The sequence below is a fragment of the Pipistrellus hanaki genome, assembly GCF_964339955.1.
Source record: "Pipistrellus hanaki genome assembly, chromosome: 2".
NCBI classification, from domain to species: domain Eukaryota; kingdom Metazoa; phylum Chordata; class Mammalia; order Chiroptera; family Vespertilionidae; genus Pipistrellus; species Pipistrellus hanaki.
In genome coordinates this window covers 51359851-51377728 of record NC_140504.1, presented here as the reverse complement: position 1 = coordinate 51377728, position 17878 = coordinate 51359851, and the positions used below count along the sequence as shown (strand labels likewise).

General features: G+C 47.8%; 1 protein-coding gene across 26 annotated transcripts in view; it reads left to right on the top strand.

The window, feature by feature from the left end:
* KALRN (kalirin RhoGEF kinase) overlaps window positions 1–17878 on the top strand; it is a 650068-nt gene that overhangs the window by 585552 nt on the left and 46638 nt on the right. For 11 of the 26 annotated variants that reach the window (XM_084871457.1, XM_084871488.1, XM_084871486.1 and 8 more), the window contains 9 exons: window positions 792–884; window positions 1910–1960; window positions 2799–2876; window positions 6436–6621; window positions 6947–7118; window positions 10534–10772; window positions 12571–12827; window positions 16410–16533; window positions 17619–17678. In XM_084871457.1, the coding sequence (XP_084727583.1) occupies window positions 792–884; window positions 1910–1960; window positions 2799–2876; window positions 6436–6621; window positions 6947–7118; window positions 10534–10772; window positions 12571–12827; window positions 16410–16533; window positions 17619–17678 (1260 nt within the window). Of the gene's footprint in view, window positions 1–791; window positions 885–1909; window positions 1961–2798; window positions 2877–6435; window positions 6622–6946; window positions 7119–10533; window positions 10773–12570; window positions 13676–16409; window positions 16534–17618; window positions 17679–17878 lie in introns of those variants that run through there. The other 15 variants (XM_084871483.1, XM_084871485.1, XM_084871459.1 and 12 more) reach the window with 6 other exon arrangements.

Here is a 17878-nt window from a genome sequence, read left to right as displayed (position 1 = left end):
TCCTAGAAGACAGGAACACAGCCTTGAGCTTCCTAGAAGCAGGGACACAGCCTTGAGCTTCCTAGCTTGATCCCAAGAGCCCCTTTGCTTGGGAGGAGCGGAGGGGCAGAGCATATGGACTGCTTTCAGAGGCCTCTGTGCTCAGACTGATTGCGGTGCTGAGGCTGCTTTCGAAGCTCAGGCCTCCTCCGAGCCCCAGGGCAGACTATGCCCACACTCCTCTGCACCAGCTTCGAGACTGCCTGCTGAGGGCCTCCACCTTGCTGAGGTGCTCTCAGTCACCTCGTAGTCTCCGCTTCCATCCCCAGAGTTTCTGTCAAGCACCCGAAAATGTTTGCTCTGCCCCAGCCTGGACGTGTGTGTGTGTGTGTGTGTGTGTGTGTGTGTGTGTGTGTGTGTATGTGTTTTGCTGGTGGAGAGAAAGCCATCACTTGGAAAGAGCATTTGCAGATCTGAGCAGAGGGCCCCAGGCTTGTGTCCTGGGAGAAGCTCTTGGTTCCCCTGGGCCCTGGAGCGGTAGGGAGAACAGAATACCATTCCCACTTGTCCCCAGGGCCCGGGCCAGGACACTGGCTATGACAGTGATTGAGGGGCCGAAGGTAATGATATGTGTTCTGTTATTAATGACAAATTAGCAGTAGTGTAAGCAGTTCTGCCTCTTGCCTGGTTTGAAGATTATAAAACTTTAGTGGCAAGCATGACCTCCTATCTAACTGGCCTTGAACCCTGACCTAGAATACCCCAAGTCTTTGGTTCCTTTTTTTTCTAATACCACTTCCCTTGTGTTCCAGGAGGTGAAACAAGAGATAAATCAAAGGCTGACGCTTAGCGACTTCCTTATCAAGCCCATTCAGAGAATAACAAAGTACCAGCTGCTTCTCAAGGTAAGAGGGCCGGGAGCCTGGGTCAGGGCCAGGGGAGGGTCTTCCTGGCTCTGAGCTAGCAAACAGGTTAGCTGAGGCTCTGTCTCCACTACACTGCTCCGTGGATTCATGGGGGCACGAGTGGGCTTCTATCTTGCCTGGCCGTTACCTGTGTCCACTTTGCCCTCAAATAGATTGTATGCCTGTTGTTCCTACCTTTAAGGTGGGTTAATTCTTTTTTTTTTTTTTTTCAATGTCTTATTTTGTCACCATCACTGAGTTGGTACCTTCAAGGAATTAAAAAAATAAGAAGAGCATAAAACCAAAGTGGAATACAGGCAGTCCTCAGGTTACGTCAGACTTGACATATATCATTTCGTGGTTATGTCACCATCTCACATTTATTTATTTTTTTTAAAAAAAGTTCCATCATGTAGATGTATGTACATATGTCCTTTATGTTTTTTATTATCTATTTGCCACAAGTAAAGGTCAGGAATTGTTATATTTCTTTTAAAAATTTTTTTTACTATTTCACTTCATTCCTGCTGTGTCTGTAATCCATGTGAGTGACGTAGGTGCTTATGTAGGTGGGTTCCTACTTACAGCGAAAATCGCGTTACCTGGTGCTGTAGGGACGGATTTCTGACATAACCTGAGGACCTACTGTATCAGATAAAGGAAAGGAAAGGCCCTAGAAACTTTAGTTGAGTAATGCCTAAAATTTTATCATGTTTTACTTTTTGTAATGGTTTAATTTAATTTGTCTTACAGAGAAGGGGGTATATAGTAGAGAGACTTTTCCCTTCCTCCCTCCCTTGTTTCAGAATGTTGAATCTTTGCGTATACTGGGGCTTCTCTGTGACATGTGTACAGTATGACTCATAGCTTCATTCGCAGCTACTACACAGCATCGCCATCTCTGCAGGGAAGGAATGTCTCTGGGTGTTGCCACAGTGTCTGCGATGCCGGGTTTTTATAGCTCTGACTATTTTCCTAACTGATTTCACCCTCCCATCCCCTTTCCCGCCTCCCCGGCCTACTAGGACTTCCTGAGATACAGCCAGAAGGCGGGTTTGGAGTGTTCAGAGATCGAGGTGAGTTTCCTGCTTGTGATGCTGACTGTTGTAGGGACGACTGTTGGGTGTCTGTCTCGAAAGGGGAAAGATTGGCTCTGGAGACCCAGCGTCCAGGTTGGCTCCTCTAGGACAGGAAGAGCCCCTTGCAGACAGCTGTTGAGCAGGATGAGGAGCAGCGAGTATTCATTAACACATGGAGCTAATCCTGTCCTGGGCAAGGTCAAAGCTTCGCCCCCCTGGTGTTCTGCTGTGGACCCCGGGGACACGTGGCGGGAAGGGATGGTCTGTGGGCCCTCTGACATCCTTCAGAGACTGCGTGTTTCCATGTGCAGTTTTATCCAGGAGCCCGGGTACTATTTGAGTCTAACATACAAAGCATTTCATTTTCACTCCCTCCCCACCCCCAAAGATCACTCCTTAGGCGGTCCTTTGAGACAGTGTCACCATGGGGATTGTTTTAAGCCAGACCATTCTGGAAGGTTATTTTAGGTTAAAACGTCCAGTGCTTCACAAGCCAGGCTAAGCGGTTGCTTGGGCAGCTAGAAAACAACAGAGAGAAGGAAGAACATATAAGAAGGGGAGGGAACTGATAACCAAAAGCGGGAAGGTAGGGAAAGGATGGGCTGGGCAGCGTTCTCCCCACATGTGGTCACTGGTTGACGTGTTGCCCCTGCACTGGTGACCAGCAACTTCTCCCTCCCACCCCTCACCCCCAAGAGCAGACAGTCTCCCAGTCCTCTGGGACCAGTGTTGTTTCCTTGAATCAAGGAACCACCAGGAGGTCCCTGCCTTCCAGCATGAAATCACCCCGAGCTTCCCGTTCCCCCTCCTGAGCTGCTGTTGTTCTTCCTGACAGAAAGCAGTGGAGTTAATGTGCCTTGTTCCAAAACGCTGCAATGACATGATGAATCTGGGACGCCTGCAGGGCTTTGAGGTAAGCCCCCAAGAATGCACCTCAGCTCCCTCACTGGGCCTCAGGAGCCCGGGTGGAGGAGGCTTCCTCTGAAGTCCTGTGCCCGCCTCCTCTGCCTCCTTCACCTCGTCTCCTCCTTTAGGCCCGTCGGGCCTCTCTGGTGCACAGGTCTCGATGCCTCATCTGTGTGGGATACCCAGTGATAGCACAGTCATAGAAAGTCACAGAGCAGGCACCCACGCTGGAGTCAGAATTCCAAGAGGGTTGAAAGACCCCAGACTGTTTATCCCTGTGGACCTGGCGCTGGTCTCTTCCCTCTTCTCCTGCTTGAGGCATGTGAGCTATGTGAGGGGAGCAGACCTCTGCGATGTGAATAGAACCAGGGGAGACTGGAGCACTTTTTTTAAGGGTGTCTCTAATTGACAGGTGTCTCTAATTGACAGGTCTACCTAGTGGCTTGATTAAACAAACAGTCAAAGCTCTAAAACATCAGAGTGCACATTTCCGTTCTTTAAAGAGGAGAATCAAATTTTAGGCAGACAGCTAGGATTTTGGTTACACTCAGTGGACTAGCCTAAGTGGACTTCCATGACCAAGTACCATAGACTGGTGACTTCAACAACAGACTATCCTTGCAAACAGCTGTTGAGCAGGATGAGGAGTGGTGATTATTAATTTACACATGGAGTATTTTTCTAGAACTCGAGAATCCTGTTCCACTCATTTCTATCAACTCATTTCTAGAAGCTAGAAGTCCAAACTCAAGGTCAAGGAAGGTGGTTCCTTCTGAGGACTGTGGGAAAGGGATCTGTCCAGGCCTCTGTCCTCGGCCTGTAGATGGCTGCCTTCATGTCCACATGGTATTCTCCCTGTAGCTTCACATCATCCACCCTCTGTGTCCTAATTTCCTCTTTTTATAAGGGCATCTATCACTCTTGAATAGGAATCACTAAAACAGCCTCACATTAACTTTTTAAGGACCCTACCTCCCAATAAGGTCCCATTCTGAAGTATTGGGGTTATGGCTTCAACATGTGAATTGTGGGGGATACAGTTCAACCGTAACAGTGAACCTTTAAAGAACAGGTCGATTTTTCTAATTTAATTTAGTAAGTGGCTGTTGTTAGCTTATATCTAAACATCATACATTAACTAAACATAATCTGTTGAGTATCAATATGATGATATTGAAACAGACACAGTTATTGACTGGCACGTAGTTGTTGAGCCATGTAGAGAAAGAGATGAATCTTTCAGCCCTGTATCCCAGTAATCCTGCAATCTAAGATTTTATTATTCCTTTTTTGGAGAAAGGGGAAGATTTCTGAAAGTTGACATAATTAAGAACCTTTTTACTTCTGGCTAAATTAAAAGAGGTAGACTAGACTAGATACTAGGCAGACTGGCCCATAGTAATTTTTGGAACACTATATTCAGCTTTGGGTTCTTGAGTTGGATCCATCGTGTTCTTGAGACAAATTCTTGTATCCTCCTTGCCCCTATAGCCCATCCTGTGTCCCTCTCTGATCTCCATTGCTTTATTGTGTCCAGGAAGTATGTGGAGGGTCTTCTTTGCTGTTCTTTTTGATAGGTTCCCAGTTCTCCCAGGTAGACCTAGGAGGAGAGTAAGCAGGGTTACACAGCAGCAGCATACCTGACTTCTTACCCAGTGCTTCTTTAATCATCCTAGATGAAGTTTTATACCTTTTTCCTTGGAGTTATGCCAGGGCTGAGGCTATTCTGAACAAGGCAAATAACGCCTTTTGCTCTTAAATCTTGACGGCCCCATGTTTTCTGAGCAAGAGTCTGACTTGACTTTCTCGTGGTCTCTGAAGAGGCCACAGACAAGAGGATCAGCATCTGATTCGCTGCATTATTCACCTCACACTTCACAGGAAGTGTGCCCTGACCGGGAATTGAACCGGCCACCTTTTGGTGCAACAGGTTGATGCTCAACCAACTGAGCCACACTGGGTAGGGCAATTATTTTCTCTTAAATCAAGTACCACTATCTGCTTTTTTCCTCAAGTCCCAGAAAATCTGCATTGCATTCCTTAAGTTAATTGAAAAGGATCATGAACATATTTCCATTCCTTCTTCATTCCATGGCTTTGGACCAGGGAGGAGGTAGCCTCTTCACTTAGATTCCCTGACTTTTAAATCTTCTAGCTTTTCCTTGAGCGTTGGCAGGGCTATGACTTATGGGTCAGGCTTTTATGTAATATTAATAAAGCTTTTAAATCTTTCCTAGCTTACTAGTCACCAGCTTAATATTAACTTTGGACCAGGCTAGAGATAAACCTGTTTGGCTGCTGACCTTGACAATAAGGAGCCATGATCCAAGAAGAGGGAAGGTGTTACTCAGGAACATGAAAGGAAAATTAAAAGCCCTGGCCATGTAGCTCAGTTGATTAGAGCATCATCCTGACACACCAAGGTTGCAGATTCGATCCCAGTCAGGGCACATACAAGAATCAACCAATTAATGTTGGTTGGCTCTTGGCACAGTTCCTGTGAACTCTGACCTGAATCAGGCAGCGAATCAGATGCTGATCCTCTTGTCAGTGGTCTTTCAGAGACCAACAAATGGAACAACACATTGATGTTTCTCTCCCTTTCTGTTTCTCTCTCTACCTTTCACCATTCCTTTCTTCCTCCCTCCTTCCACTCTCTCAAAAAAATCAATGGAAAAAATATCCTTGGGTAAGGATTAACAACAAAATAGGATTGCAAGCCCTGGCCTGTGTGGTTAAGTTGGTTGGACATTGTCCTGTGCACTGAAATGTTGCCAGTTCGATTCCTAGTCAGGACACATGTACAGGTTGCAGGTTCAATCCCCGGTGGAGGGCATGCAGGAGGCAGCCAGTTGATATTTTGCTCTCACAATGGTGTTTTTCTCTATCCTTCTCCCTTTCTTTCTCAAAATCAATTTTTAAAAAAGGATTATGGACCTTAAAAAAATACCTATCAGCTTATAAAATTTGGGCATAAACCTGTGGGACCCAAACTTTACCTGTTAGCCTGTAAGAGACAAAGGCTTCAGAATTTCCTCCATTTTGAAATAACAGGAGAAAAGAGGGGCCCAATTCATCAGATTATGTGTGTTTGTGCCTATATCACTTCTCCTGGCCACAGTTGACTCTAAGCTTCTAGCCACTAGAGAACTCCATGTCATTGGCCCAAGCTGCAAGGGAGCTGGGGAAGGCACACTTCTCAGAGCTTCAGGCACAGAAAGGTCACTTTGAGCTCTAAGTGCCACTTCCTTTCTATTTTTCTTCTAATAAAACATAAGGGCCAGTGTCATTTCTGGACATCTCTTTAGTTAATCATCTTACCTTCCTTCTGGCATTACCCTCAGGCTGCTTCTTAGTAGTTCCTTAGCCTCCTTTCTCTTTCCCTTCATGGCCCTGGTGGCTACCCCAGATGAATGGGCAGGTCCTAATTCAGATTCTTACTAAGCCCGGAGGGTTTGGGTATCACGTCTGCTGTCCATGTCCATAGAGGGGAGAATCTGGACCCAGAGGGCTGTGGTGGTGTCCCTGTTTTTCATCTGCTTCACCCCAGCCCTTCTCTCCATCAGGGCACACTGACCGCTCAGGGGAAGCTGCTGCAGCAGGACACGTTCTACGTGATTGAGCTGGACGCAGGCATGCAATCCCGGACCAAGGAGAGGCGTGTGTTCCTCTTTGAGCAAATTGTCATCTTCAGCGAACTGCTCAGGAAGGGCTCTGTCACCCCGGGCTACATGTTCAAAAGGAGCATCAAGGTGAGGATCTCGTGGGGTTGAGAAGGGACAAGGAAGAGCCAGACAAAGGCATGGAATGAGTCAGGATCTTGAACATTGGAGATCTTTCAGCCTCCTATCCTTTTGGGCATGAAGGATGAGCATCTGTGGGGAAAAGTGACAGGGGAGTGCCCGTCTGTACCAGGATCCTGCAGGTCTCCAAGACAGAGACCAAAGTACTTAGCTGTTGGATCCAGGGCAAAATTTGGAAACACCTCCTGAAATAAAACCTTCCCTGGAACTGTGATATGTTGTTGATTTTTATTAAACCGCTTACATATGAACAGATCACCTTGGTGTCTTCCAGATGAATCACTTGGTCCTGGAGGAGGACGTGGACCATGACCCCTGCAAGTTTGCGCTCATGAACAGGGAGACCTCGGAGAGGGTCATTCTGCAAGCCGCCAACGCTGACATCCAGCAGGCCTGGGTGCAGGACATCAGCCAAGTCTTAGAAACACAGCGAGACTTCTTAAATGGTGGGTCCTGGGCCTGGCTTCTAGCAGGGCAATTTCATGGCACCCCACACCCCTGAGCCTCCTTGGGTCTGGGCTTATGGTGAGTTCTTAGCCCAGATCACACTTTGTATGGAGTTCAACTTCATCGTTTTCAGAAACACTTCGTTTAGAATTTTTCTGAACCTGAATGCGCCAGTGAAACAGATGGAGCGTTATAAAGAAGCCCCATCTCTCCAAGGGCAGGGATACTCCCTTAGCCAGTACACAGGGCATGTGCCTCGTGGCCACCATCACCGGCTGGTCATAATCGGGGCAAAATTCAGAGATGGGCCCCCCTCTTTCCCTTAGGGGCCGACATCAGTGACATGTGCATTCCCCTTTGGTGGCTGATGGCTGGTATTCTGACAGGTTCTTCATTGTTATCTAGAGACTGGGAATTTGGCAGATCAGTTCAAATGCCCCTTCTGCTCCCAACAGTGTGAGAGCCTGCCCAAGTCCTCTCTTTCAATAAGAAGTGGTCACACACAAATTTCAGTAATACCTTGAACTTCCTAGAACAGGTTGATGACGCAGAGAATGTAGCTCTCTGTGGACCTTGTAGGAGTCCCCTAATGGGCTGTGTGGTCTGGAATGAAGTGGAGCCGCTATCTTATTTACATTGTTTTATTTGTTTTCCCCACGGGGATCTTCTGCACATTGAGGTTGGTGTGGGAAAGGACATGTGCGAGGTTAAAGTAGTGGTAATCTGTGTAGTTATGAGCTCAGGTGCCTCTCTGAGCAGAAATGGATCTTGAAGATGAAGGCAAAATATAACCAGTAACAAAGCAAGTTATAACCAGAGACTCAGCAAGCACATAGGCCTGTATGTGCGTACATACACACACACACACACACACACACACACACACACACCTCCTTCCACGGTCAAATGATGCAAATGGAGCATTAGTCGATGTCCCGCATGGGCCTGAGTGCTGTGGGAAAAGGTTAAAGGTCACATACTAGTTAAGGATCTTTCCTTGGACCTCAGTCAGCTCATTTTGTGAAAAGGAGAAACAGTGCTTTGCCCACACTGGCATGTGCCATGGCGTGCCAGCCACCCTGGAAATAGGAAAACATGGCACACCTCCCTGCAGTATCAGTTTCACTCCCCGATAAGAGGTTTAACACGCTGTGTTTATTTTAAAACAAAGAAATCATATTGAAGGATGCCGTGACTTCTTAAGATAGAGCACAAGACTTCGAAGCAGTTTCACACTTACAGAAAGTCTTTCTGGGTGATGTCCCCTGGTCCCCCAACTATAGAATACTTTGAGAGAGAGAAAATTAAGTGATCTTTAGGTTTATTTTCATTCTAAAAAAATCTAAAATTAAACACCAGCCTCGCCCTGAGGAATAGTAATGAAAGTTGTATATAATTTAGTGTCTGAATGTACAACTGTGAATTAACACGTAAGCTGATAAAATAATCTTATACAAAAAAATATATGTGCATATATAAAATACATTTATTAACTTTCACTCTATCGGGAATTTCTGATAGACTCTAAGCTGGAATGAGGTTTCTAAGTGCATTGATGTGGGACCAAAGAAAAACAAGGGAGGAGAAAAAGAATGAAGCTGGAAATAATTGAAATAGCAGATGCCATCCTTTCTTGGTGCCAGGCACCATGCTAAGCATTTCACGCTTATTATCACATTTAGTCTTCCCATCAACATGGAAAGGTAAGGACTGTCATCATATATTTTTGAGGTGAGGAAAGGAGGCTCAGAGAGGTTAAGAAACTTGTCCAAAGTCACAAAGACAAGAACTTGAACCTAGAACTATATAACCTAAAATCTGGTTCTTAACCATAAAACTGCAGTAGAGTTGCTAGTGTAGAACACACATAGGTGACTCTCCAGCCAACAAAGCAAAGAAAGAAACAGGAACGGGGATAAGCACTGTGCCCATCAGCCGGAAGCAAACCCTGTCAGCAGAGGCTCAGTTTTCCCCATCCGAAGACCTATGTCATGCACATCGAGGCTGGTGGCAGAACACAGGCTCTGGAGGTGGTCTACTCAGAATACAGACTCGATGCAAACATTTGAGCACCCCATCTCCATAGCAGGTATTGCTTCAGGAGGTCAGTCTGACAAGGCCTGCTTCACAACATGACTTAAGTCTCTCTGCTTTTGAAAGTGCAAAACTGCATTCCTTTGAGCAGTCAGGGATTCAGACTTTGCCCTGGTTTCAAGAGACCTTTCTTCTAATGTTAGTGAATTGTGGAACTATTGCTGAGCCAGATCATAGACACCTCAGTACCTAAGGCCACCGAGCTCTCTCCAGGGAGAAGGCCGGGCTCCGGCAGATCCTGCTCTGCGCTTGGACACACTCAGGAGACAAGGGCGTGACGATGGCCCAGGGCCAGGCAGACTTACAGAGACCTGTGCGGGCATCTCAGAGCCCGTCTTTCCCTCCGGAGGCCTCAGATAGGAAGGCACTGTGGCCGATGTTGGATCCTGTTGAAGTTCATTCCGATCACTGCAGAAATCCTCTTATACTGGAAAGTTCTCCGAGCCCAGGTGGTAACCCACAGACGTATTTGTTACAGTGAAGACTGATAAAACCAGCATTATCGGGCTAGTCCTTGATGTCGTCATTGCAGAATTTGGCCCGGCTGGCCTTTGTCTGGCTGTACCTCTTTAGGACTCAGACCTTGGAACTTTGTTATCTTAAACTCAGTGAAACAAAGCCCACGTCTTTCCTTTCAAGTCAGCTTTTCCTCTGTCTCCTTGACAACCGTTCTCCCAGTCTCCAAACCAGTGTGGCCCTCGATTCTTGCCTTCCTTACCACTTGGGCTAGATCGGAGTCCATTCTGCCTCCGGAACACTTGCCACACAGGTCCCTCCATATACCCACGGCTGCTGCTTGGGCCGGGCCTCTCGCTTGTTTCTTTCATCTCAGCCTCTCCAGTCTCTCCTCCCAGTTGCTTCAAGGTTAATGTCCTCCAAGCCTGGCTGGTCAGAGAGTCTGAATTGAAAACATTCACGTTCATGCATCCAATCACTTTTCATGATCTTCAGAATCAAATCCAGACTCGTGAGCCTGTAGTGACTCCGTCCCAGGCACACGCCACCTCTGCTTCCTTCCTGCAGAGCCTGCCCCGCACAGCCTGACAGCCGGCCCTCCTCTGAAGTTCTTTATCGCCACCACCTGTACACAGGCACCCACACCTCACACTTCCTCCTTTCCCACGACACTTTGCATCTCACCTATGGCAACTGCTTGGGCTTTGTATTTTCATTATTCAGGTAGGTTTCTTCGTTTTCACAGTAGAACGACCAGGGTAGCATCTTCCTCTTGTATCTCCATTGTGCCTGGCATGGAGCCCGTACCTAAGAAGCCCCCACACCCTGCAGGAGCCTTAGAGTAACCGTCGCTCTTCTCTGCAGCACTGCAGTCGCCCATTGAGTACCAGCGGAAGGAGAGGAGCTCAGCTGTGATGAGGCCCCCCCCTGCCAGGACTCCCCAGGCCAGCCCCCGGCCCTACTCCTCCATCCCCGTGGGCTCTGAGAAGCCCCTGAAGGGCTCCAGCTATAACCCCTCGCTGCCACCCCTGAAGATATCTACCTCCAACGGCAGTCCAGGGTTTGACTACCACCAGCCTGGAGACAAGTTTGAGGCCGGCAAGGTAAGTGACAGCCCACTGTTCCCATCCTTGCCACCCTGAGGGCATGGCCTTGGGGCTCACGGTAGGAAGTAGCGTCTTTTTGTGCTGATCATTTGAGCAGGAACAGCCCATTGGATACGGACTAGTCTCAATTATTCCCCTTTCTTCCTGCAAGTTGAGTGTGTTAGGCCAGTTCCCTCTGACTCAGAAACTGTGTTCAGGAGCCATGGTCATCAGCAGAAACTCCATGAAAGTGTAAGGTGTTATTGTAGTAGCAATTATGAAAACAGGCGGTTTACACCAACTAGTTGTGGTGTGGATCACCTAAATGTCGCCACTCTAGTGTTTGACATTTTAAAGACATTGCCTTTTCTAATGATGAGCTGCTGAAGCAACTCACAGTTCTTCACCACCCACTGGCTAATGTCAGTCTTGGATTAAACGCTTATCATTGATAATTCATCATGCAGACACCACCACTAGGAGAGCCACAGACGTGAGTGTAGACCCACTGTACACAGTTGCTTTCATCCTAGCAGGTAGGAGGAGCAAGAGAACACATAGGAAAGATGAGGAATTGGGGGATCTGGTTTCCATTCCAAATTCTGCAGCTCACTTGCTCTAGAACCTCAGCGAGTTAGTGAACCAGATTAGGCCTCAGTTTCCTCTAGAACCTGGTGGGTCTGTGAATAGGAACATTTTGCTGTACATGTTCTGATTTTATACTTTTTACCCAAATTATTAGACGATACTGATGTGTGTTTTTTTAAATTAACAGTGTCTGACTTCAGTTCTGTACTGGAGTCACTGTCCCAATCTATTTTATCACACCACCTGGAAATGATGTTCCACCCTGCTCTTGTGCATACGTTGAAGTCACATTGGCATTTTGTCAAGCTTTTGGAAGCATTTCTGGCTCTCACCATGCTCTGTGAGGCATCCAGGCCTCCCTGGGGCTTACCGGGTCTGTCTAGAAGCAGCTTCCCTGGTGCAGAGCCATGTGAAAAGACCAGAGAGGTGGTGCCTCTGCGTAAATGAGAATTGGGGAAACTGGAGGAGTTCTGTCCCTACAGGAGTTGGGTCAGGATAGGTCATGACCTTGCCTTTGAATTGGGCAAACGGCTCATTGTTAGTCCTGTCTCAAGGAGGGTCAGAATGTAGCAACAGAGTAAGACCAATGTTTTTTTCAAAAGGAAGAAAAAAATGTATCAAAGGGTCTGTGTTCTTTCCCCTGGGGGTTATGACCTCTAGCTTGACCTTTGCCCTGACCCCACTTTGCCCAGGTGCGCATGTGCCCCTGGGCCCGTACCATGCTTTTCCTTCCACTAATCAGAGGACGTAGTCAGGAAGATTGCATGCTAGGGAGGGGCTTCCAGGCGGAAGGTGTGTTTATATCTTTCCCTAGGCCAGCTGTATCTCTACCTATTCACCCTCAGTTATACAGGGTGCCCCCCCCAAAAAAAATATAAATGTATATATATATATATATATATATATATATATATATATATACACACACACACACACACACACACACACACACACACACACACTTGAACACCTGATCGCTCAGCTTTGAAAAAGAAATGTATTTTAATAATCACTGCCTTTGTAAATTATTCAAAGTGTGCGTATACGTTTTTGGGGGGACACTCTATGTGTTGTAGGAAATAAGAGTATGTTTATGAATACCATGTTATTACTCAAGATCCTCTCCCCGTGCTCGCGGGAGGTTGGACTTTTGCCCACACGGGATGCAGAGCAGGCCGGGTGCGTCACAGCCTTCTTGTATCTGGCTCCCTCTTGCCCTGTCCCGCAGCAGAGCGACCTGGGAGGCTGCAACGAGACCTCGTCCATGGCCGTGATCAAAGATTACTATGCACTGAAGGAGAACGAGATCTGTGTGAGCCAGGGTGAGGTGGTCCAGGTCCTCGCCGTCAACCAGCAGAACATGTGCCTGGTGTACCAGCCCGCCAGCGACCACTCGCCCGCGGCCGAGGGCTGGGTCCCGGGCAGCATCCTGGCGCCCCTCACCAAAGCCATGGCGGCCGCAGAAAATAGTGACGGGAGCATCAAGTAAGTGCCTCGGTGGCTTCCCCGGGAGAGAAGTATGAGGATATAAAAAAAAAAATTCCAAAACAAACCAAGAACACAAAAGTGCAAACACATGGTAGGGAATTACTGCTGCTTATGCGCGACAGCACCACCAACAGAAGCGTTGCATGAGGGCTTGGAGCCACCGCAGCCCGGCACCCAGGCCAGAGGGTCCTGAGTCTTTTGTTTTTGTGGATGGATGGTAGTGGCGGTGGTTTTCCTTTCCATTTTGTTTATAATTTTTGTTCATTTTTCCCCCCTTTTCTTTCTCCCTCTCGCTAAGAAAAGAGCCCTACTGAGACCCTAGGTGACAGAACATGCCTTCCGTGGCTCCGCGTGGCCCACCGCAGGATTCACTGGACTGGACTTCTATTTATATTGGATTAAGTTGCTGATAAATATATATATATATATTTTTTTTTTCGATTGACACCAAAAAATTACCTTAGCACAAATGCCAGACCTGTGCAGGTCAGAGGCCGCTGCTTCTCCCAGGAGAGAGGGGACTTTTTGGTTGTCTATGGCAATTCCTCTGTACAGATTGTACTTTTTTTTTTTTTTATTTCCCCTTCCCTGTTCGTTTAATATATGTTCATGGCCATTTGTAAGATATTTCTTTTTCCTGATTTTGGTTGCAAAGACCCTTCCGAACACATTCCTGTACAAAGTATTTTGCACTATTTAAAGAAACCCATATGGATGAAGTCAGGCTGTGCAATATAATGGAGAGTCACAATGTTCATCATTGTACCTGTAATGTAACTAATAATTTTAAATGTACTATTTTAAATATGTAAAATAAATTTTCACCATGAGCATGTTTTAATGAGGTTCAAGACTAGTTGACCCTTTTTCCCCATTTCACTACTCTGGGACTTTTAAATATGCGAATTCTTCTTCTTCTCCTCCTCCTCCTTCTTCTTCTTCTCCTCTTCCTCCTCCTCCTCCTTCTTCTTCTTCTCCCCAACCCTTTTTGTTTTCCTTTCTTTTCTATACTTTCGAAGTTGGCTGAGTGCACTGACAGTCTTTTCCACACAATCAGTTGCAAAGGCTCCCACCCCACCCAGTCTTCCCTTCTAAATAGCCCCGTTGGTTTTCTCTAACCTCTGAGAGGAGGAAGGAGGCCGATTGGATACTGTCCAACTGGGCAACCTTGAGGTGCTGACGTAAATGAATGACTAGAGTAGAAGGCAGTGTTTGGCTTGCACCTCGCTGCTTTCCATGCGGTGTGGTCACGGCTGTCGGGGACAGAAGGAGCTCCTGTAAGATGTCTGAGCAGGGTCACCGATGGAACTGTGCGTCTTTGACCCTTCTGCAGCTCCAGGGAGGAGGCTGCTGAATTTGGCCCTGGCCTTTCTAGGCAACCACAGGCCCACCTGGGAATCAGTAGTGGCCCCTAAGGCACAAAGAGGCCCAACGCATTTTATCCTAAAGTCACTTGGCTCCCGTGCCCTTTAAGAAGCCTTGGGAACAAAGGCCTTGAAAGCATTGACGTTGTTATGAATCAGTGGCTTCACAGAATGGACACGTAATGACTTGTGATCTAATCATCAGGTCTTCCTCCTCGCCTTCCAGTCTGTTGGTCACTTTTTCACATCTTCTGTGGGGAAGGTAGGAGGGGTCAGGCTGGGTGAGAGAGAACAGAATCGATACAAATTGGTCGCTTTGGCTCCTTGTCAGCTGCTCTTACACAAGGGGAGGTGGGGGGAGTGGAGGTGGAGGTAGAGGGGGGGAGCCGAGCAGCTGACTGAGAGTGGGTGTCACTTATCAGTAAAGGACACTCACCGTACCTTCCCCCGGGGCCTGCTGTGACCACAGAGGTCAGAGTCCGTGTGATGCCTACGGGTCAGTGTCACCAAAACCCTGTTTCCACATCAGTCCCTGGGCTTGTGGCCAAGAGATGGGAGCTCCCCAGACCATGAGGATGCGTTCTCCTGGGAAGAAGAACATGAAACTGAGCCTGTCCCACCACCATTTGTATTGCTCTCAGTCCCCCTTCGGAGCACTGTTTGTAAGGTTTCTAGTGTCTCACCGAGCATGCCCCAGAGGGTCTTCTCACACACACACACACACACACACACACACACACACACACTATCTGCTAGGAGTCTTCAGCAAGGACCTGCCTGACTCATATTCTCAGAGAGGACTAGAAACATGGATTTGAAGCAGATACAAGATGAAACTCTACAATTAACAGAGCGCTATCACCTAAGATTAGTTCCTATGACTGGGTCTCACTCAGGTACAGCAGGTGGGGTTGGATAGGAGCTGGTATGTAGGGGTCCCCCACAGCCTGTCTCTTTAGGAGCTACAAGAAAATGTCTGTCCAGGAGACTTGCCTTTTAAAGGACCCCACTTCCTCAAAAGATTCAAGAATGTGACTATGATTGCTCTTACCTACTCAGAAAGTTAGATTTTTGACCATGTGTGTTAGTGATAAATATTTTGGGGACACCTTTCTCAGAACTTCCTAAAATCCCTTAACATATGTGGAATTTGTGGAGGGGATGTTATACCTTTGGGAGTATCCTCCTAAACTTCATGTGCTTCTCTCTCTTCTCTCTCCCTTAATGAAGGCTCTTTTCACTGAGTTCTGGTCTGCCATAGGCCTACGTTGGACAAGGAGACACTGAAGGGAAGCCAACCTCACTCACCTCACTTATCTCAGACACTATTAGAGCTTCATCCAGACTCTGTGGCTATACCTGGAATTACTATGGCTATACAAGGTCATCCGTACCGTGTGGGACATGGCTTTTGGTGTCTTTGTCTTTGAGTCTTAACATATCAAGAGCTCTGCTCTGAGCTTCTCTGGGCAGGTCTATGAAGATGTAGCTCTCACCCCCCTCATGGGAAAAAAGTTAGGACAGTGGGAAAGGGCATGGCCACCCTCCCCTCCCGGAGGGCACATATTGGTTCTTCTCCCAAGAGGAAAACCCTAGAACCACTGAGTGATTGCCCAAGCCCCACATGTACAAACACCCATGGAGAACATAGGCCAAAAACCCTTTCTCCTAAGATACCCCCATAAATGAGTCCAATGCCCCCAAAGATCCTATCTGTGCCACAGCGTCTGGGAGTGGCCACAGTCCAAACACAAATAAGGAGACGGAAACCTCAAAATCATCCTTTTGGGTCTCTACATCTGATCCTGGGGAAGTGCCAGTAGCTTAAACACTAGAGAATAAACTCCTTTTATCTTACCTCCCCTTTCCCCTACCACCACCTCCCGCTCTTCCCTTATCCACCAAACCCCTTAGGAAGGGACTGCCTTAGTCCTATAAGACCTCATAAATGTCCCCGGTAGTGTTTACTAACCCAATGCTCATGTTTTTCTCAAACGCCGCGGTCCACCTTGCACATCTCAGGCGGGTCAGTGCATGCTCGCTCTCTTCCCGTTGGAGGTGAGGTCATGGAGCTGGCGTGCAGGTTTGGAGCCTCTGATGCTGGGGCATGACTGGAGCCCCTCACCTACCGACACACCCACAGGTGGCCAGCCTGCCTGCTGCCTCTCTCTGCCCTGACCTGCCATTTTGATTGGTGCATTTTTTGGTACAACAGGAAGTCTTGTTCATGGCATACTCTACGCATGAGAAAGCGGGCGGAAGTGGAGAACTCGGGTAAAAATGAAGCCACAGGGCCTCGTAAACCCAAGGATATTCTGGGCCACAAAGTCTCTGTTAAAGTGAGTAAGGACCCCGGAGCTGCATCCCACCCCATCCACCCCCCGCAGCATCCTCACGAGGCAATGGGCGGACGGGGATCTTCCTTCCCAGCGTGGGAGCCAGAGGGGAGGTAGACGAGCAGGTTTTTGCATGCAAGATCAATTTATTTTTTATTTTTTGTTTCTCCTGGCAACTTCGATTCAAATAAGTAAGTATTCTTTTTTTTTTTTTTTCCTTTCACAACTTTATATTGTGCAGATGTTTTATAGCAAAATTATCTGCAGCATTGTTCCCTTAGAAACGCAAGGTGCTTGATTCATAACAAAGTTCTCCAAAGTTGCCCATTTGGCATCGTAGGTTAGACAAGCCATGTGGGGTGAAGAGGTTAGGGGTGCTCTCCAAACCCTCAACCCTGTGAAGTCTGAGGTTTGGAGTTTAAGGGCCACTGTGTCCTTGGCCAAGTTTCATTTCTTTTCCCCAGAATTCAGACATCACTTTGCAGCCCATGCACAGCAGGGAAGGGTAGCACATTGCAGACGCCCAAGTCTGCTCTGACCTAAGCCACCTGTTGCTCTCACCGAGTCTAGGCCTCGCAGACCCCGGTTGCCTCCTGTCTCAAAACCGTGTGATCTGTTTCCTTTACACTTTGCCCCTGCAAAATGGCTTAGACTGCTGACGTGTCATTGTGCTATAACGTGTGATTATCTACCTGGCACTTTCCCCCACGCCCCTTCCTGAGCAAAATGAGAACTCCCAACACCCATGCTAACGTCCTTCTTGGGGAAAAGAAATTGTATTCCCTCCTTCACCCTCATCTGGGAAGGCCAGCCTCACCGAAGACCACGGTCTCGATCCGACAGCTCTCATGCTTCATGCAGTTGCTTCCATTGCTAGTTCCCGTGGGATGAGCGGCTGCACACGCTCCCAGCCTCCGCTCCTGACAAGAGCATGCTGCCGCCTTGGCGACCACACCCCGCCTGGGTCCTCCTCTGCCCGGTTGCCCGTTGCCCGCGCTTCTCTGACGTTCTCTTCGCTCTCTCTCGCCAAAGCTGCCTGTGTTCTAACTGTGTTCTCTTTCTCCCCCTTCCTCATGCTGCCCACCAAGGAGACGAACAGCTCCGAGGAGTCAGAGTGTGACGATCTTGACCCTAATACTAGCATGGAGGTAGAAGCAGCTATTGTTGTCCTATTTCCTACGATGATAATTGTCTCTTTTATGTGCTCTGTGACCGTGGCCGTGCGGAAGGGACCCATCAGGCGAGGGAAAATCGTTACGTCAGGGCCTCTCAGGGTGTTCCATCCCAACTGAAGCAAACAAATGCAATGATAGAAAATCCAACCTAGAGGTCTTTTTAAGAACACACA